Source organism: Cetorhinus maximus, chromosome 16 (assembly GCF_964194155.1).
Source record: "Cetorhinus maximus chromosome 16, sCetMax3.hap1.1, whole genome shotgun sequence".
NCBI lineage: Eukaryota > Metazoa > Chordata > Chondrichthyes > Lamniformes > Cetorhinidae > Cetorhinus > Cetorhinus maximus.
This window is the reverse complement of record NC_135894.1, coordinates 53,108,751-53,131,091: the sequence shown is the minus strand read 5'-3', so window position 1 is coordinate 53,131,091 and position 22,341 is coordinate 53,108,751. Positions and strand designations below refer to the sequence as shown.

General features: G+C 39.8%; 2 protein-coding genes across 3 annotated transcripts in view; one reads left to right on the top strand and one right to left on the bottom strand.

Moving 5' to 3' along the window:
• Window positions 1-6,121, top strand: part of pcyt1ba (phosphate cytidylyltransferase 1B, choline a) — a 106,052-nt gene extending 99,931 nt beyond the window's left edge. Inside the window, exons 7-8 of one of the 2 annotated variants that reach the window (XM_078559830.1) lie at window positions 403-591; window positions 3,018-6,121. In XM_078559830.1, the coding sequence (XP_078415956.1) occupies window positions 403-591; window positions 3,018-3,218 (390 nt within the window). In that variant the 3' untranslated portion in view covers window positions 3,219-6,121. The remainder of the gene's footprint in view (window positions 1-402; window positions 592-3,017) is intronic. The other variant, XM_078559831.1, reaches the window with a different exon arrangement.
• pdk3a (pyruvate dehydrogenase kinase, isozyme 3a) overlaps window positions 5,853-22,341 on the bottom strand; it is an 85,138-nt gene continuing 68,649 nt past the window's right edge. Inside the window, exon 12 of the mRNA XM_078559828.1 lies at window positions 5,853-6,239. Within this exon, the coding sequence (XP_078415954.1) occupies window positions 6,221-6,239 (19 nt within the window). The 3' untranslated portion in view covers window positions 5,853-6,220. The remainder of the gene's footprint in view (window positions 6,240-22,341) is intronic.

Below are 22,341 nucleotides of genomic sequence, written 5' to 3'. Positions count from 1 at the left end.
GGACTGTTAACCAACTTTTGCCATGTTTTAGTTTGGTGTTTATGGGTCGGATAGGTTGCTATCATGTAGGCTCAGCCTCTGACAGCAAGTTCTGGGTCTCGGCTGAGAAAAGTGCTGAGCAAAACATAAACACTTCTTGGAGGGATGTGGGGAGCTAAAAATCTGGATGGCACTGTTTTCTTGTTCCACCTAATTGTGACTAGCTTAGGATCAGCGCTGGCAAAGGCCAGAAACAGGTTACCTACTTTCTTGATGAGGAACTGTTTATGGGACTGCGAAGGGAAAGGAACTTGAGAATGGAGAATTTTTTTTTTAAAGGAAATAAATAGAATTAGGTTGCAGTGTATTCCATTTTCATATATTTATTTACAGTCACTGAGCAAAACATTTCATTTTTTTCAGGAAAAGAAGTACCGCTTCCAAAATCATGTTGACAAAATGAAAGAAAAAGTGAAGAATGTAGAGGAAAAATCAAAAGAATTTGTTTACAAAGTGGAGGAAAAAAGCCATGACCTTATACAAAAGTGGGAAGAGAAATCACGAGAATTTATTGGAAACTTTTTAGAGCTGTTTGGCCCAGATGGAACTTGGGTGTGTACCCCAGATTAATTTCCAAGAAGTTGGTGGAAACGTTCTACCAGTATGTCAGTTGTCTACCATAAACACTACAAAAGACAACTGTACCTACAGATAACGTTAAACAGAGCTAACTTCTTTGCGATTCTTTATAATAAACACAGGCTTCTCAAGACACTCTTGTGTTGATGCATAAAACTGCAGAGAGAACAGTACTTGAGTAGACACATGTGACAGCTAAGCATCATTCTCCATTTTTAAATTTAGGAGCATGTTGTAAATTATAGACTGATAGGATAAAGGGGTTGCATTTTCTGCAGGTCAGTGCTGGCGACTGGGACCCAGAGAGAATTAGATCTCAGGCTCTGTCAGAGTTGTAGATTTTCTCTCCTTTATTCTGTAGGGGTGGAGTACCAAGCTTCTGAAGCACATAATCAACATAAAAGTATCTCTGGGAAATAAAAGATAAAGATCTACACAGGTCTGCACAAATGCAGGACACACCACAGATGCAGCTTGAAGTGGGAGGCAGGATTGCAACGATAACGCCAAATTTATGGCATTGCATTGTTACTGACTGACTGACTGTTCACCTGACTCATTCTTGGGATGAAGGGCTTTTCTTATGAAGGAAGGTTGAACAGATTGAGCCTATACCCATTGGAGTTTAGAAGAGGTGATCTTATTGAAACATGTAAGCTCCTGAGGGGGCGTGACAGGGTGGATACAGGGAGGATGTTTCCATTTGTGGGGGAGGCTAAAACTAGGGGACATAGTTTAAGAATAAGAGGTCTCCCTTTTAAGACTCAGGTGAGTTTTTTCTTTCTCTGAGGGTTGTTAATCTATGTGGACTTTTCTTCCCCAGAAAGCAGCGGAGGCTGGATCATTAAATTTATTAAAGGCAGAGTTAGATTTTTGACAGACAAGAGAGTCGAGGGTTATGGGCGCCAGGCAGGAAAGTGGAGTTGAGACCACAACAATATCAACCATGATCTTACTGGATGGCGGAGCAGGCTCGAAGGGCCGAATGGCCTACTCCTCCTAAGTCTTCTGCTCCTAAGTCCTATGTTCCTGTGAATGGAAAGTTGCATGGTAGTAACTAGCAACGTTCCTGTTCCTTTGCTAATGCTAAACAGTGACCTCAGCACCAGATTCTTTTCAGTTGAGGTTATGAAATAAATCCTGAAATTCTCCACACAAGACCAGCTGAGAGTTGAATTACAGACTTGCAGCAAAGGAAAGTTATTTTAAATAAATAACTGCCATCAAAAAAGGAAAATTGGATTTCTGTTTTCCACAAGATAAAAAAAGATTCTGGGAAACTGACACAAAGCTAATCATACATGGCAGTAATTTGTTGCATCGTTTGTTAAATACTTGCTTTCCACCTTCAACCATAGAGCAGCAAAGGCAAAATCCTGGCTGGATGCAGGTTATCTGTACATTGGAATGGGTGGTGATTGGACCATAATGAGAGTAAGGAGCCTCTTCCGAATGTTCAACAAAACATGCATTGAGTGGCAAAGCCATAGAGACCATGAACATTACAGGTTCAATTCCCAATTTATATTGAAATAACAGGTCTCGGTAAAGGCAGCACTAGAGCTAGTCGAGCTAGCCTCAAAGCCCATGCTTAGATAAGGGGAACATGGCCAGAATTCCCACTTCTGATCATTATCCAGCGATGTTTCCTGAAAATGTATATGTTTGATTGTGTGTAATCATGATGGATGAGGAGGGGCAGGTTTGGCTGGGGTATCCCTCAAATAACTTGTTAAAAGTTGCTATTAAGGCCGAGATCTAAATAATGACCATCTTCCACCCATGGAACCAGTCAATGCCTCAGAAGACATCGATGTGAGAAAAGTTGACACATAAAATGGGAAAAATGCATCTTAACTGAAAAATATGCAAGGCACCCTTTTCACTGCCAAATGCAATATTGGTTAGCATCAATCAAATGTTCATTTTCAATCAGAATCTGATGCGATTTAATTTGAAAAATCACCAAAACAAGAGACAGTTGATTCACCCAGAACTTTACATAGACCAACACTTAAAGAAAGAACCGGCATTGCAGAAAAGATTAATAAAACTTTGGCCTAATCTTTGTGCCTGGTTTAGTTAGCCGTGTTCAGGGAGTGGGTATTAATATCATTAGAGTTTGTAATCATATTTCATGTTGCGCGGTATGGCATGTTGGACTTAGTGTCAAGGCAATAGCTGTTAGGTTTGGTTCCTGCATAAATCCAGGAGGCTTTGGTAGGTGCCCAATGAATTCCACACATTTAGTTTAAAATCTCTGTTGTACCACTCTACTATTCGCTAAATTAAAATTAATTTTTCATTAGCATTTATTAAATTCAGGTCATCTGGTCATGCTTGCTCAAGCATTGCTTAAAGGTTTACACCGTTTTTCTTTTTGTTTTCATACCTTACAGAAACAGGTTTTTCAGGAGAGAGGGGGTCGGATGCTCCAAGCTCTGTCTCCAAGACAAAGCCCCTCAAGTAGCCCAACAAGAGAACGGTCCCAGTCCCCAACGTTCCAGTGGCCCTTTACCAAAACCTCACCCCCATCATCCCCGAAAGCTGCTTCTGCCTCCATCAGTAGCATCAGTGATGGAGAAGAGGATGAGAAGTGAATGATGGGAACCTGCAGCACGTGAGCAGATGAACAGGATCAGCAATGATATAATCTCAGGCGAACCTTAGCCTTTTATTTTTCCTCTCCATTATTCTCAGGCACTTAACAAAGTCTGACCAATTCTATTATTACCACATGTTTTTAGTGCATACATCACAAATAGCCGTTTCTAGATTGTTCCCCACTACAAGAATTTGTGCTATATTTAATGTTGGCATAGCAATGTTAATGGTTCCCATGTTGATAGAATTATCATACGAGCTGTCCCTCAATGCAAAACCAAAAGAATCTCAGAGGGCAACTCTAATAGGAATGTGTAGATAAAATGTTTCAGTCTGATACAATGAAAATGGATTTGAATTTGCCAAATCAAGTATCATAACCAAAATGGCTGGCATAATGCACAAAGCAATGAATGCAAACTGTAAGACTTCCTCCTCCCCGACTTAGATCATAGTTAGAAGTTTCATAAGGTGGCTTTTTAAAAGGTAACCTTTTCCCAAAATGTTCCATAAAAATGATAAAAACATTGGATAGATAAAATCATAATAACCCACCAATTAGAATTTTCTAAATTAATGAGCGGGGAGGATAGGAATGGTTGTTAAATAGAAGGTATTTTTCAAATGCAGAATTTACTTTAAAATCAATTGAACATCTCATTTTGAGCTCTTGCATGATTATCATCACAGGAATAAGCAAACCAGTTAAACCTGGTTTTAAATCCAGTTGTGGAAACATTGGCCAGAATTCGCTGGGAAAATAACGGTGAATTTAAAGACACACCATTATTAGTGTGTAAATAACCCAGCAATTAGTGACAAAGAGGAGATACCCTGCGAATTGTGAATCACCACAAATTGCTGAAAGATTCGCCCTGTTCTGCCTCAAGAAAACAGGAGTCTACTGTCAACCTTCCCATGAATTTTCAAGGAATTGCTGCATTTGTGCTGTTAAAAAGAAGTAAACTTGCCATAGAAAATTAGGGCTGGTACCTAATGATGTAAAGACTCTTTTAATGATGATATTTATGTTCCTCCAACGCTAACCCACCCCTCTGTGGCACAGAAAGGGAACAACTGAAACTTAGGTGCCTCATTCCTGTCAGTAGTAAATTGTTATTTGAGGTTTTTAGTAATTAAAAATTCAAAAAAATCTTTTTTATTCTTTCTGTATTTTATATCTTTTAATCCAATCTTTCTTTCTCTCTATCTTCATCTAATTTGACTGTAATTCAACCTATTGTCTTCTCTGTTGTTTTTTTTTCTATCTTTAGTTTCATTGGTTAAGGAGACACACTGTTGATCCCATTGTTTACCAAGGCCCCAGATGCCCCCTTGATTTTGCCACATTGCACATCAAATTGCTAGAAATGCAAACTAATAACAAAGTTCTTCAGTTGAAGGATGAAGAAACAAACTAATAATGGGGTATGCTGGAGGATGCAACACTCCAGCAAATTCTGGGTCACTGCGTTACCAGTTTGAGATCAGAAGCTGCAGTGAGTGTCATGTGCCTGGCAATACTGAATTTCCACAGTGGGCTGTGCAGTGCACTGAGCTGCACTCCAACATGCAAATTTTGAATGTTTTGAGATCAGACACAAATGCTCATTTTCTCAAAACACTTTTTAAACACCCTTTGCTTCACTTTATAATTCAAGTCTCTTTGGCACGGTTTGAAACAAGTATAACATGATACGAGACACACTGCATGTGGTTTCTAGCCTGCGTCAGTCAAACAGCCTTGATCAGGGGATCTCATGTTTCACCAGTAAGGGCAGGACCTAGCCCCAGAATTGAACTGTCATTTTGGCAGCATGTAAAGTGGAAACTATTTCTCAGTGCTGGAGAAGCATCAATCTAAATGCATCATCATCTGTCCTATCCTCTCCATTTCATTGCCTTACCGGTCAATCTTCTGTCGGGCAGCACAGAGGGAGCCAAGAGCAAGAGTAATCTTTAGTTGAAGCAAGATTAGAGGGTGGAGGATAATTGGACAGTGTGCAAAGATGTAATTCATCCCCGATTTCAAAATCAGATATTTGGTCCAGACTTCAATGATATGGTTATTTTAACATACTGTTAACTAGCACATCTTACAATCATTTGAGAAACTGAGAAGTAGAGTTGGTAGGAGCAGAGCAACTTTCCATAGTATGTACTGAGAAGCTGGGAGACTTGAAATTGAAATGTTACGACAGCATAATTACAGTGTGACAATTGGCAGTTACCATTAAATGTGAGGACATTATAATTTTTCATGGAAAAGTTGGCAGGAAGTTGACACAGACTATAGGACTCAATATGTTATCTATAAATGTCTGCATGGAAGAGAAAGTTGAATACATACACCAGCAATGAGCATTGAAAAGGGAGATGGCCAATAAAAGAAAATCTCATAAGTTTAAGTTCTATTATTTTCCAGTTGCTGAGCATTGGAAATATTCTTCTTTAGAATTATGATCAGAATGCCCTAAGACAAGACCATTCATGTGACACCATATATAGGATAAACAAGAATTGAATGCAAATTACAGCTAATACTGAGCTTCGTCAGCGGTGAAGAGAGATTCAATCTTTCAAAAGCTGCAGTGCTTTTCCTGCAAGGCAGCTCAGTAGCAATAGAGTCATTTTAATGAGGATAAAGTCAGGCTTTATTTATTCCAAACACAATTTTAAATTCCATACATTATTGCCTTTCAAACTGATTAGAAGTTTTCTCAACAGAGTAGTAGATATTGCTGTACTAATCCAATACACTTTTCAATGGACTTACAGAAATCTGTTGTCAAAATTCACTGATCCTTCAACAATAGAGATGTGATTATTAGCATCTTCTGTGAAAGTCTCTGCTGGCGTTAAAAGGACCCAAAACAAATAAAACCAACGACTCCATGGACCTCTCTTTCTCTTTGTCTCTTCATAATATTAGATGGCTCTGATCTCAAAGATTCAGATTTATTACAAACTTCTCATGCTTAGTGATGTTATCCAAGCCTCAGTGAATTACAGAACCTCTGTAAAATATAAGATTTTCACAAGTATAATATTTAAGGTGTAAAAGCTTGACTTAAATTACAGACAATTTAAAACCTTTTCCAAATAAAAATATGCTGTCAACAATGAAGGAAAGAACAAATTTACTGTGCCTTCTGATAAGACTTGATATGAACGCATACACATAGAGTTAAGGTTTAGTAGATAGATATGCTTGATGTTAAGATCTAATATTAATAGCACTCTGAGCTTATTTCATCCAACAACTTACATTTACATAGCACCTTTAACGTAATAAAACATCCCAAGGCACTTTACAGGAGTGTTATAGAACAAAATATGATACCAAGCCACAAAAAAGAGATATGTCAGATGACCAAAAGCTTAGTCAAAGAGTTCGGTTTAAGGAGTGTCTTCAAAGAGGAAAGCAAGATAGTGCGACTTCGGGAGGGTTCCAGAGTTTAGGGCCTAGGCAACTGAAGGTGTAGCCACCAATGGTGGAGCAATTAGAATTGGGGAATGCTCAAGAGGCCAGAATCAGATAAGCACAGATATCTCAGAGGACTGTGGGGCTGGAGATTACAGAGGTAGGGAGGGGTGAGGCCATTGAAGGACTTAAAAAAGGATGAGAATTTTAAAATCAACCAGGAGCCAATGTAGAATAGTGAACACTGGGTGATTGGGGAATGGGACTTGGTGCAAGTTAAGACACAGGAAACAGAGCTTCGAATTACCTCTTGTTTATGGAGAATAGAAAGTGGGAGAACAACCAGGAGAGCATTGAAATAGTCATGTCTAGAGGTGACAAGGTCATGAAAGAGGGTTTCGGTAGCTGACGAGCTGAGGCAAGGGCGAAGACAGGCAATATTATGGAAGTGGAAATAGACATGATGGTGCTAATACGAGGTTGGAAGTTCATCTCCGGGTCAAGTGTGACAAGAAGATTGTGAAGAGATTGGTTTGATTTCAAACTGTTGCTCGGGAGAGGGGTGGAGCCAGTAGCTCAGCAATGGAGACTGGAGCAAGGACTGAAAACAATGGCTTCAGTCTTTCCAATATTTAATTGGGGGAAATTGCTGTTCATCTAGTATTGGATGTTGAAAAAGCAGGCTGATAATTTAGCAATTGTGGAGGAGTCAAGAAGGCGGTGATGGTGTGTGTGGAACTGGGTGTTGGCAGCATACATGTGAAAGCTAATGCTATGCCTTCATATGATGTTGCTGAGGGGCAGCATGTAGATGAGAAATAGGAGGGCGCCAAGGATACATCCTTGGGGGACACCATAGGTAACGGTGTGGGAGCGGCAAAAGAAGCCATCGCAAATAATAAGCTAGATAAGAATGGCACCATGTGAGAGCAATCCCACCCAGCCGCAAGACAGTGGAGAAGCATTGGCAGAGTATGGCGTGGTTAAATTTATCAAAGTCTGCAGACAAGTTAAGGAGGATGAGGAGGGAAAGTTTACTTTGTCACAGTCACATAGGATGTCATTTAAGACTTTGATCAAAACCGTTTCAGTACAGGGGCACCCGATGATGAAAGGAATATTCAATTGTATATGGAAGTTGTCCAAACGGAGGAGAATTCTGATTGTCCAATCTGGGATACCAGTTATATTGCAGCTGAAGTGAACAAAGCAATACTATCCTATACCACTCGTAAACCTACTTTACGTTGTTTCTGCAGGCACCTAGATTGATTATTTTGTGTGGGATTTCTAAACAGTTTATTATGATGACCAGCACCTTCTGGCAGTTTTCAAAATTTCTCTTTCACGCAGGTAGCTGTGCTACATTTATTTTACCGGAGCATTTTGTTCAGTAATACTAGAAATAAAATCTATTTTTGGGTGGTAATGGGTCACAGATCTTGCTTAAAGCTTCGGCTCAGCTCAGCAGGGTGCAATGCACCTTGTAATGAAGCAAACTGTGTAAAATAAGAAGTGCTTAGGTAGATACTACTATTCAAGCATTCAGCATTAGCTACAAGCCATAATACTGCTGGGCTAAGAATGACCTATTTCCATACTTTTTAATTTGTTCATTGTTTACAGTGGGAACACATTCCCAATTAATCAGAAAGTCTTCAAAAGCAGGAGAAGCCCCTCTTAAATTAGGAGAGCTAGGAAGCTGCTGCCAGACGACAGTTAGTACTTATAGGTAAAACATGGCTACAAGCCATGCATAACTTGTGGAAGTCTCTGAAATAAATTCCGTGTTCATTCAACATATCAGCTAACTTCTTAATTACAAATTCCTAAAGAGGGTAGTTGGCAATAGAATCATTCCAGATTTAAAGATCTCATCTGATGTTAATAAAGCATCCATGAGTACCAGAAGAGACATTTGCTAATTGGAGATTAGTTAGAGATCATTAGGTCGAAGCAAATAAAAAGCCAGTACAAGTAGGACAGAACAGTTAGCCTGGCATTTCTAGCTCACAGTTGTAGAACTAAAGCTCTTAAATGCTACGATTTTATTTCCATAATTTTCTGTCTATAATTTGGGAGTTGCAATGTAAAATGGATTGTGGAGGAATTCCTTTGTTAGGGAAGGCTGATGAAATGCAGTTTAACCCCCCCCCCCCTCCCTCTAATTTACATTTTCTTCATCTAAACAGTTAGTCAAGCATTAACCAGAGAAAATGAATCTTACCAAGGAACAATTTGCATCTCTTCTGTTGACAAGTAATTGGGTAAGTGGAGGGATGAGCTCCAATAGACTAAAAAGACCAAGAGCAGCACAAAACTCAAAACGCAGGAAAATTTTGTGGATGGCAAAAGCAAAAGTGTGACTTTTTCTGGTTTTCAGCTCACCAGAGTTGAAAACTGATGAATGGAGGCTGCCTATTCTGGTTTATATCTGGTTCTTTTTCCCTCACAAGTTGACCAAAAAGGTGTCCTCCATTTTGATTTCTTCTGAGGTGCTTTGTGCAGTAATACCTTGATACATATTATTTGAAGCTTTTGTACTATATTCTGTCTATGTATTCTGTACTCCGAAATGTTGATTCATACTCCAGTTTATGAACATACAATTCAACATGTGGAGATGGTATGTTATTCCTGTGGCCATTTTGTTCAACCTTTTTATAAAAAAATGACAGTATCAGTCACACACTTTAATGTAAATTTTATTTATTGAGATATACTGACTCTCAGTAATACAAAAATACAAACAGAAAAGAACAATAAAGATTAAGTTTAAAGCAAGTGATCTCCAGTTGGTCACTGTATGTGCTGTGTCATCTCCAACTGCAGTCCACTTCTTCCAAGTGCCATTACTACAAAGATATAAAAGCAAAATACTGCGGATACTGGAGATCTGAAACAAAAACAGAACGTGCTGGCAAAACCCAGCAGGTCTGGCAGCATCTGAGGGGAGAGAACGAGTTAAAGAAATTTCAGTTCTGAAGAAGAGTCATATTGGACTCGAAATGTTAACTCTGTTTCTCCCTCCACAGGTGCTGCCAGACCTTTTCAGCACTGTTTTTCTACAAAGATATTTCTACACACATTGTATTAGAGATTCAATCATTGCTAAAAAATGATTAAAGGGTGAGATGGAAAGAAACCTGTACTTGAAGTTTTCCCTAATTGTGCATCCTCTGCATGTCTGCGTCTCAGACATTTGTTAAATTAACCAGGACATTGGCCAATTTGTAGCATCTAAGGAAAGTTTCCTCTAATTTGTGGCCTGGTATCGTCAACACGAAATTGGTGAAATATTCCGTACCAATGCAAAAGATTGGGAATTTTAAAAGGCAAATTACATCAAGCATAAATCTTGTTTTCATGATCTTTAATGTTAGCTTAAAAAACATTTCTTTTTATTTTATATACTATTTTATATTCTTATTGAAAATCATTTCACGTGAAGCTAGCCCCGTCTACAGAACTGATCACATGCCCAGATCAAAATTATGAGGATGGCAATTTTCCACCAATTGCTCCAGTTTGTGGCAGTTTGAGGAGGCTCTTTAACCTGAGCATTTTTTGGGGCACACGGGCACTAATAATCTATTGTTTTAAAATAATTTACATATTAAAAATACTCACTTTACTAAGAACTCAACTAGTGTACACCAATAAAGCTAAATGGTCCAGTATAGTTCTTCAAAGGCATTTTTAGTGATTTAATATCTGATTACTCATGGGTGAAGATCTAGATACTTACTAAAAATGCTTCTTTTTTGTGATAAACCAATTTTCAGATGTATTAATAAAACTGCACCGGATTACTTCTCCTAAATATATAAATGAATGCTTTTTGAATTTCAATGCAAAGAAAAAAATCAATTATGTTCCATTTTTTCCCAGTTCTAATGAAGGATAATCAAATTGAAAAGTTAACTCTATTTCATTCCACAGATGCTGCCTGACCTGCTGAGTATTTACAGCATTTTCTGTTTTTATTTCAGATTGCCAGCATCTGTGTTATTTTATTTTTACACATTCCATTGGGCTTGGTTCATGGATCTTTTAATGTTTGTGCTTGTGCAAACTAGTGTGGGCGGAAACATAAATGATTAGGCAGAATCTTTACCCCCAGGCTTCCAATAAACCTTTTCCAATTCACAGGAAAAAAAATCAAAATTTGGCTCTATAAGTACAGATGAACCAAAGAAATTTTAACTTTGCGACTTGCTTCTGCTCAGCAACATCTGGGGAAAGTCTCAGCTTTTTTAAACCAAGTCTTTTACCACTCATATTCCCCAATCCCCTTAGCCCTGTAGTTGACTTATTCAAGATCTCTACAGATATATACAGAAGAATTTTTGCTACCTTAAACTGTCAGCTGTTGTGCAAAAGCGATTTGCTGCTTTATTTTTCTCTATTTTCTATTTGGGAATGTAGACTGCACCAAACTGCATAATCAGTAATAGTTTGATAGTAGTCCTATGAAATTTTTATAACAAATCCTAAACAGCACAACACACCGCTATTACCAATTGAGCCATTTGAATGTTGGCAGCTAGTGTTTTTAAGAATATGTATTGCCAGATGATCTTGTGTTTCAACCTGGATTTTAACACAGTCGTAAAAATATTGGGGCAGAATATAAAAAAAACACCATGGGTGAGAGGCCAAAAGTGATACTTAAAAGGTTCCTGCACGAAGTATGATCTACTTAAATGTATAATTGTCAAATTCAAATTCATTTTGGTGTTGAAATTAATGACTAGTTTTTAAACTGATAGTGTAGATACTTAAACTGTAACTATCAGATCAAGCTTCCACTAGCAGTTCAGGAAATCTGCTACTTGCAGAAATAAGATAATATGAAGGGCAGGGTTGGCTGTAGTATTTATTACATGATGCAGCTGGAACACAAAACTTTGATTTTTCTGAAACTTTTCAGAATGGCTTTGACTTGCTCATATGGTTTCAAAGCTCAAATTGGAGTTTAAGCAGCATATTTCTGAGTCATTATATGCATATAATACTCTACTATTCTCACTTCCACGTCAAGAACTTCGATGATTGATTGACGTAACGATTTGACACTTTTATACATCACCATTTAGCAGTCAGCGTACTGTTCCATAGCCTGGCAATTTTGTCGGTTTGGTTTGGTGGTAACATTTTTAGCTGAGACAGAAGGTTGTATTGTGAAGCCCCACTTCAGCACATAAAACCATGTTGATGCTTCAGTACAATACAGATGAACTGCTGCGTTCATATAAGCACTGTCTTTTTCTTAAGGCTGTACACTGAGACCCCTGTCAATCGGTTTCAGCTGATATAAAAGATTCCATGGCATTTTATTTTAAAGAGTGGGGAGCTCTCGGTGTCCTGGCCAATATTGATCCATTAATCAACAACATTTTTTAAAAAAGAGATAAATTGGTCTTTCATCCCATTATTGTTTATGGGAACTTCCTGTGCACAAAATTAGCTGCTCTATTTGCCTACAAAACAACAATGCCTACACTTCACAAAATAATTTGTTGGCTGTGAACCAGCCACTTTAGGACATCCCGGCCATGTGAAAGACGATATAAGTGCAAGGTTTTATTTCCCTTCTAATTGAGCAGATGTAAGTAGTTTCTTAATTGAATGATCTAACCCAGTGATAAAAGCAAAAAACTGCGGATGCTGGAAATCCAAAACAAAAACAAAAATACCTGGAAAAACTCAACAGGTCTAGCAGCATCTGCGGAGAGGAACACAGTTAACGTTCCGAGTCCCAATGACCCTTCAACAGAACTAAGTAAAAATAGAAGAGGTGAAATATAAGCTGGTTTAAGGGGGGGGTGGGACAATACAGTGTGGTTTTAATTGAGGCATACAAGATGGTATAGAGAAATTAATGCACATTGTCAGCAGCACATAATGTAACAGGTTAAGTTGGGAAAAACAAATTTAAAAGCTATCTGGGAGTATATTTTCTTTAACAATGTGGGCAATATATTGTTGGATGAGGTTGCCAGGAAAAATGGTTCAGATCACTCAACAAGCTAAATGCTGTAATAGAAACAGAAAATTTCTGGTAGAGAAGGAAGTCAATCAGCTCAATATTTCTGTGTTAGCCAGATAAGAACCATCCAACCTAATCCCACTTTCCAGCTCGAGGTCCCAGCCCTGTAGGCTTCAGCACTTCAAGTACATATCTAAGTATTTTTTAAATACAGAGATTTCTGCCTCTAGCAGGCTTTTAGGCAGAGTTTCAGACCTCCACCACTCTCTGGGGTGAAATAATTTTTCAAATCTAATCCTTCCATCAATCACTTTAAATCTATGCTCCCTTGTTATTGACCTCTCTGCTAATGAAAATAGATCATTCATATCCATTTTATTTAGGCCCCTCATAGAGCAGGATTTTATGCGTCGGCAAGCGGGGGCGGGGCCCGCTCACCGACGCGTAAAATGACGCGTGGTGACGTCGGCTGGAACTCCCATCACCGCGCCCCATTGAAATTTTCAGGTAGGCAGGGGGGGCAGTGAAATCAGCTGTGCGTCCACCATCCTGTCAATGTCAACTGAGGCCATTGACTGAGTCAATTGGACCTGCTGGTGGGCAGGCCGGGAGTCCTGGCACGAATTAGAAAAAGCATGAAACCTCATCCACGGGCAGGATGAGGTTTTATGTAGGTTTTTAAAAATTTTAATAAAGCTTTTGTAAAAATTATGGACATGTCCCTATTCATGTGAGTGTCACATGAGGGGACATGTTAGGAAAATTTTATTTTTCTATTTTTAGCGTTTTTGCATTTACAGCCGATCTCTCTGAGGTTGCACTTAGCCTCAGGGAGATGAGTGCGCTCTTTCGTGCGCATGTGCGAAAGAGCGCACTCTCGATTTTGGGAATCCCCCCCACCCGCACAGGGAGCGCACAGCGCTTCTGTGCGGACGTCACGTTGGGCGGACCTTAATCGGCCTGCCCACGTAAAATGGCGCCACACTCCCAATCGGGGGCGCCGATCAGAAGTGCGCCCGCCCTTCAACTTCGCCCCCAACAAGGGGGAAAATGCTGCCCATAATTTTATATACTTCAATTAAAGCTCCCCTCCTATGTTCAAAAGAAAACAACCCCAGCCTATCCAATCTTTCCTCACGGCCAAAACTTTCCATTCTTGGCAACATCCTCGTAAATCTCTGTACCCTCTCTGATAACCATCCTGTAATGTGGTGACATGGTACTCCAGCAACATTTTAATACAGTTATAGCTTAAGCTCCCTGTTCTTATACTCTGGGTCTCAGCCAATAAATTAAAAGTATGCCATCAGTCTTTTTAATCACCTTGTCCCTGATCTGCTACCTTCAGAGATTTGTGAACATGAACTCCAAAGTCCCTCTGTTCCTCTACACTTTTCAGAATTCTACCTTTTATTGTATATTCCCTTGCCTGTTTTCCCCTCCCCAAAATGTACTACCTCACACTTCTCCAGATTGAATTCCATTTGCTACCTTTCCGCCCACCTGGCCATTCCATTAGCATCTTCCTGCAGTCTGCAGCTTTTGCCCTTACCATCAACCACACAACCAATTTTCATATCACCTGCAAACTTCTTAATCATGCCCCCCATATTCAAGTTTATATTATTGACATGTAACACGTACTAAGCCTGCTTGAACCCCACCGGAAACAGCCTTAGTCATGAAAACACCCATTGACTCTTACCCTTTACTTTGTGCCTCTGAGCCAATTTTGGATCCAAATTTGAAGCTCAATGAACATCAGAATCCTCACAGAATGGTAACAGCACAGAAGGAGCAATTTACCGTGTGCCATTCCCTGGCCTTCTCTCCATAGTCCTGCACATTCTTCCTTTTCAGGTAATAGTTCAGTTCCCTCTTAAATGCCTTGCTTGAACCTGCCCCCACCATATTCTCAGGCAGTGCATTCCAGATCCTAACCACTTGCTGCATGAAAAGGTTTTTCCTCATGTCTCCATTGCTTCTTTTGCCTCCTTTTGAACAGAGGAGGGGAGCCTTAATTGAGGTATATAAAATTATGATAAAATGGAATCTGTGCCTGCTGGTTCTCGATCCTTCCACCAATGGGAACAGCTTTTTCCCAATTACTCTGTCCAGACCCCTCAGGATTTTGTATGCCTCTACCAAACCTTCCTCCAACCCACCCCAAGGAAAAAGGTCTCAACCTCTTCAATTATGTTTGAAAAAAAATGTTGCACACTCTATTAAATATACAAATGGCCAGGACATTTAGGGAATTAAGATAAGGTGAGACGTGAATCCCCATCTGGTTGGTTTATGCTGCTCTGCCATTCACTTTCCACAAATGACATCTTGCCCTTAGCCTCCCTGATATTTTTAAGAACTTACTGAATTTCCACATTTGTTGTCCATTAAACTTTCCACAAAAATTCAAATCTGGTAACTAACAGCATAAGTAACTTTTAGTAATTGTTACTTGATTAACTTTCTGGCCCAGAAATTAGACAACTTAAACTATGAAGCCCCATTCCTTGTTGCCATTAATTATTGTTAGACATTTTTAAAATGTCATTTTAATAATAAAAATCATGTTTCCCTTTATGACCAATCTTTCCCTCTATTTCTTTCTATATCTGATTTGACTTTAGTCCATCCACTTTCTTTGCTGACCTTGTTTCCTTCTTTATCTTTAAATCACATTGGTTAAAGGGATGCATTTTTGGTTTTGATGTTCATTGAGGCCCCACATGCCCATTTGCCCTTGCCAAGCTGTCATCAACTCACACTTCAAGCAACTTACAATGCAAAAACATTGAGTTGAAAGGCACAGGAAAATGTTTAATTAATAGGTCACACTGTGAGATCCCCACTCTGGCAAGATCTGGCACACTATGTTTGATCCTATGGAAGAATGAGATCAAATAAGTGAAGAGCCCTCTCAATCTGACCCTATCTTATAAGTCCAAAATAGCTGTGAGCTTACTAAAGTCTGCCTGGAGAGTTGCCCCAGGTTTATTTACATTATTTTGACAGCAGATACATAGGAGTTATTGTAATCTTGAATACTGAAAAAGACTTCACCGAGATATTCTCACCAGAACAGAATTGAATCAGACCAGCTATGGAATCCCAATGTTAAACATCTTTAGTACAAATGCAATATGGGCCAAATAACCGGCTAATATGTATTTTTTCCAAAGGTAGGGGAGATTTTTTTTTTTTTACATAATTCTGTCTCTAATCTGCTTCTCTTGAAACAGTTAAACTTGGGTATTTCTGTCAGTACAGTAGCCCTCCAGCAGATTGGAAGAATATGAAATGTGTTTTGTTTGATGAGTTTTGGGGCAGCTTCACACATTGGAAGTAACACAGCATCAGAATATAAGCAAGCATGGTGGTATCAGTACTAAAAAGATTTATGGCAGTTAAGAACATGAAACCAAGAGTTGGTATCAATTGAATACATTTAACTTTAGCTTTAATTTTGAAGTGCCAAAAAACACCAAAACCTATTTTAAAGTCTTACTCAATTAAAGACAAGACTACTGTTTTTGTGAGGAGGAATTTAAACATTGTTCTGAACAATACTTGACAACTTGAATTTTCTTCTGTTGGTGCCCAGAAGTTCCCAGATTTCCTCCTCCCCATTTGGCTGCAACCTAAATGTCCCAGAGTTCTTTTTTATTTTAATTAGATACAAAACAAAGTTCAGATGCTGACTTCTGGATCAAGGAGTGCACTTCTTGTACACACTGCACTAATTGCTACTAGACAGTACTGGAAGAGAATGATTTGCCCTCATATGCAATGGGATGAATAAGAAAATCATTGAAACTGCACAGGCTAGGGATCCAAACTCTTAAAAAAAAATCCTTAAACCAATAATAAAACCTAACTTTGTTGAGGAAGGATGAATGAAGGATTGTCAACAGACAAATAAACTGTAAATGATTTTACTAAATAAATCATCATTTACAAAATGGCAGGGTATCAGCATTGGGCAATGGATAATTTATCAGATGGAAATAAATCAATTTTCTATTAACATTTCTAGTTAATATTCATGGCTTCAGCTAAATTTTTGTTTTAGTTATCTGCATTTTTGACCTCCATAGAGTTTCACTTTGAAACCCACAACTTGTCGCAGCTCATAGTTTGGAGTACATATTACTATTTTTAAAAAAGACAGCAACAAAAATACTCCTTTATATTTTGAGTTTTGAAGAACATGCTAATGTAGCTTCTCTTGGTTTGCTTTCAAGCCATACTGTGATGAAGGGGTTCATGCTTTAATCAACTGAGTTTTGAAAAAAAAGTTCAAACTTTTTCTTCAAAAAATTCATACTTCACCAATATAAATTAGAGAACTCAGATATTTTAGTTTTAACAAATCCATAGATATTTACAAAAAATGTTCTTTGATGTTATTAGACACAGTAAACCATGGAGTGATAATAGTTTAAAAAAGAATGAGATGACAATGGAATGTCAAAATCCTGGAACTCCCTCCCAACAGCACTGCGGGTGTACCTGCACCACAGGGACTGCAGCAGTTTAAGAGGCAACTCACCACCACCTTCTCAAGGGCAATTAGGGACAAGCGATGCCCACATAGACAAAAATTATGCTAAGTGATAATCATGTAAGGGCAAGTGCTGAAACCTTAGTGATTGGGCTCGCAAGGATGGAGTTACATGTCTACGGTCATTGGTGATTTGCTGTCCGGTGGATATGCAGTGATTACATTGGTGTAAGGCTTCAAATAGCTGGAGCACCTGGGTGTTGTGAAGAATGTATCCATCATGAGCGTTCCCTGGGAACCAAGTACACACCTGGAAACTCTTTCGAGTTATCAACAGTCACAGATTGCAACTCTTTTGAGTACAATCACAGTTCTTGGTTTCCGGGAGTGGCACATGAACCCACAACCCTCTGATTCAAAGGCGAGGGTGGAATGTGTCTCTCCTGTGGTCACATACTAATTGCACATTAATGGGTGGAACCTTTTTCTGTTTATGAAGGTTGCAGGTTGATCCCAGGGAGCTCTCATCGCCATGTACGTGGTCAATAACTCCCCAGCACCTGTGTGAAATGCGCGATGGCACCAACGCCCACTGACCTTGCAGCCTGGCTCTCTGGATTCCTACTGATACTCTTTCGAGTTATCAACAGTCACAGATTGCAACTCTTTTGAGTACAATCACAGTTCTTAGTTTCCGGGAGTGGGACATGAACCCACAACCCTCTGATTCAAAGGCGAGGGTGCTATGAACAAATAGCGCATTTGTGATCAGCTTCTGATGCAATGATGTGCAGCTGCCTGTAATAAGCAGCACATGCCCCCTATGGAGACCTGGAAGGAGTTCCAGGCAGGGAAGTTCAATGCTGCAGTGACTTTTAAAATGACTGGCATTGCCCCCCCTCCACCCCACCCCGTGCAAGGGACCATAGGTTGTCCTGGAGTAAAGCACACAGGTCAGTGACTGCCTCCCTAGACAACCTCAGACATTGTTGGCATTGTCTCTCAGACTTTAGGATGTGCATTGCCCGTTGTTGCATTGGCCCCTAGTTGCCTCCATCCTTACTGGCTTGGTTCCACCCCTTGTTGGCCTTCTGTCTGCTGGTGTACAGGAGCCAATGGCATCCTTCCTCCACACTGTTCCCCCTCCACCAAGTATCCAGGAATACTGCGTAGACAAGACCCATTTTTGCCTCCAGAAATTGAACATAGGGCAAAACTAGGCAAAGGTGTGTGCTCCACTGGTGTCCTGGCCTTCAATAAAAACCTTGTGCCTATGAACAAATTGCACTAACACTACATCCTGGTGGACTTCAACCACACCCTGGTCTTGCTCTCAAGTGACCCTAGACCTACACTCAATGCCCCTCAACTGTCCCTCGGTCACCCTTGATCTACCCTAAAATGCTTGAATGCCTCCCCTCCCCTTTTCCAACAAACTGTTCCAACTGGTTCACTTTCTACCTCAAAGACTGCCTCACCTGCTCCATGCCAACTGTAACTGGTCATGAAAATGAAGGCCCATGTTTTCAGTGTACCTCCAACTTAATTGCAAAGGTAGCATTTAATTGCAACAACTTGTGTTTAAATCAGTATTCATTGCATGCATTACAATTAGCTACCTGCTGCATGCAGTCAGCAGTGCCATCCTGCTTCCAACCCACCACTTCTATCCTGACACCAGGAACTTGAAACTTCACTTGCTGCCCTATTCAATGCCCCTGCCCATCTCTTCTCCCACTCCCTTGGCCAGCCACTAAATTTTGCTTTTAATCTCTGCAAAAATCTATTCTAAGTCACACATTTTAAAAATAAGTTTATGATATTTTCTACCTTAATCCCATTATAACTAAATCTCAATTATTTATTTTGCTCCGTGCAAAAATTAAAAATTTAAGAGAAGGGATTTAATGGTTTATACTTTGCTGCTGTTAAAATACTTCAATGTGATCAGCTGCTTATCTTGCTTGATGATGCTGCTGCTGAAAGCCAGAAGATTCCTTAACTTGGCACTGGAAACAAACTGACGCTGGATCTTTGTGGGCAGCTAGCTTTACCACTGACTGTAAAAAGCCAGTCCAATATTACCAGAATGATAATGAGCACTGAATACTCTGATTTTAAAGCATAAATTTTTATTAAATCATGACTGTTGAGTATTAGGGAGATCTTACTATGCATTATTAGAGCAGTGACATTTTAATACTTTCACACACAAGCGTCTTTAAACTAGGAGTAGATTTAGTAATCCATTTTTCCAAAAATGGTAACTTTAAGAAAAGCAATGATCTACAGCAATACCAAAAAGTAGAATGTGAAATTTAAGGTGGGCTAAGGTGGATTGATGAAGGGACATCATTGACCTGAAACGGTAACTTCGTTTCCCTCTCCACAGATGCTGCCTTATTTCCAGCATATTTGTTTTTTTATTTAATCTGTACGTTGCTCTTGGTATCAAATCAAACTTAAAATGTGAAACTGGAGAACATCACCTGATCAGTAGCATGCTATGAACACCTCTCGAATAATCAAAAGCTAACCTTAAAAAAAAATCCAGTTGTCCAAAATTAATGTTCTAAATGAGAGTGCATAAAATTACTTGGCTTCAGAGAAAAATAGCAGCATATTACAGCAATCATCCTTCCTAAGATTTCATTAATTAAGAAATCATAAGAAATTGTGGGTAAACTGCAGATGCATCAAGGAAAGCACTTGACATTTCAGTTTAATGTGTGCCACTTTCATCTTGGACTCGAGTTGCAATTTTAATTCTTTGTGATAACACATTCTCAACCTCTGAGTGTGAAACAAATTTAAAAAGTCTTTCAACATACTCAATGTTCCTGGGGTCAAGCACTTTTTAAAAAATTAATTTTACGGTATGTGGGCTTCACTGGCTAGGCCAGCATTTATTGCCCATCCCTATCCCTAGTTGCCCTTGAGAAGGTGGTGGTGAGCTGCATTCTTGAACCACTGCAGTCCATGTGGTGTAGGTACACCCACAGTGCTGTTAGGGAGTTCCAGGATTTTGACCCAGCGACAGTGAAGGAATGGTGATATATTTCGAAGTCAGGACTTCCAAGTGATTTGGAGGGGAACTTCTAGGTGGTGGTGTTCCCATCTATCTGCTGCCTTTATCCTTCCAAATGGTAGTGTCGTGGGTTTGCAAGGTGCAGTTGAAGAAACCTTGGCAAATTCCTGCAGTGCATCTTGGAGATGGTACACACTGCTGCTACTGTGCGTCAGTGGTGGAGGGAGTGAACGTTTGTGGATGTGGTGCCAATTAAGCAGGCTGCTTTGTCCTGGATGGTGTCAAGCTTCTTGAGTACTGTGGGAGCTGCATTCATCCAGGTAAGTGGGGAGTATTCCATCACAGTCCTGACTTGTGCCTTGTAGATGGTGGACAGGCTTTGGGGAGTTAGGAGGGGAGTTACTCGTCACACGATTCCTAGCCCCTGACCTGCTCTTGTAGCCACGGTATTTATATGGCTAGTCCAGTTCCGTTTCTGGTCAATGATGACCCCCAGGACGTTGATAGTGGGGGATTCAGTGATGGTAAGACCATTGAACATCAAGGGGTGATGGTTGGATTCTCTCTTGTTGGAGATTGTCATTGCCTGACTGTCATGAAGCTATTAATGTATATAATATTATTTGAATTATTTTTCTTTTAAAATAGAGGTTTAGTCTGTTGGTGTGTCTTAATTGGATTAAAGCCAGCTAGTTGAGGTGCTTTGATGTGTACTAGTTTTGATATGCAAGAGAGATAGTGCGCATTTGCATTTTTTGAATAGAGCATTCAAGAAGTAGGGTGAAAACGGACACCTATCTAGCAACTAACAAGCAATATGTTTATATTACTAATAAAATTGGTACTATGAAAAGGGTTTTATTGTTAGAGAGGTTTAATTCAGAGGCTGTTGATACAATGAGAATTAACTTTCAATGGGCAGCGGTAGGTATAACAAGACAACCTTTTTGGGTGTGCAGAGCAGAGGCAATGTGAGATCAAAAGGCAGCTGTAAGCCTCCAACTGGCTCCACAGCAACCAAAGTGAAAAGAACCTCATTCTGAATTTGTAAGGTGAAAATGTTTTGCCTGGTGTCTGGTTAAGTCTATGGGTTGCTGGTGCCTTAATGGAGATTAGTTCGGGAATTTGTTAAAAGTTATGATAGTCGTAATTTGTAGTCATGTATTTTAACCTGTTTAAATTAATAAAATGTTTCATTTTGGTTTAATGTAAAGTCTTGAGGACTGGTGGTCTGGTTCCGGAGTTTAGAGTTGCATCTCAAACATAACACTTAAAATTATAGGCTATGACAGTTGGTTTAAAGTTTCCCTCTGGGATTTTTAAATAACTTCGCTTTACCAACTGCAATTGTCATAACACAGAAATATCAGTGGTGCAAGTGTTGCTTGCCACTTGTCAACCCAAGCCTGGATATTGTCCAGGTCTTGCTGCATTTGGACATGGACTGCTTCAGTACCTGAGGAGTCACGAATGGTGCTGAACATTGTGCAATCATCAACGAACATCCCCACTTCTGACCTTATGATTGAAAGATGGTCATTGATGAAGCAGCTGAAGATGGTTGGGCTGAGGTCACTAACCTGAGGAGCTCCTGCGGTGATGACCTGGAGCTGAGATGACTGGCCTCCAACAACCATTTTCCTTTGTGATAGGTATGACTCCAACCAGTGGAGAGTTTTCCCCCTGATTCCCATTGACTCCAGTTTTGATAGGGCCACTTGATGCCATGCTCGGTCAAATGCTGCCTTGATGTCAAGGGCAGTCATTCTCACCTCACCTCGGGAGTTCAGCCCTTTTGTCTATGTTTGAACCAAGGCTGTAATGAAGTCAGGAGCTGAGTGGCCCTGGCAGAACCCAAACTGGGTGCCAGTGAGCAGGTTATTGCTAAGCAAGTGCCACTTGATAGCACTGTTGAGGACCCATTACTTCACTGGTGATTGAGAGTAGACTGTGGGGTAGTAATTGGCAGGTTGGATTTGTCCTGCTTTCTGTGGACATATCTGGGCAATTTTCCACATAGCCGGGTAAATGCCAACGTTGTAGTTGTACTGGAAGTGTGGCTAGGGGCACAGCAAGTTCTGAAGCACAAGTCTTCAGTACTATTGCCAGAATATTGTCAGGGCCCATAGCCTTTGCAGTATCCAGTGCCTTCAGCCGTTTCTTGATATTAC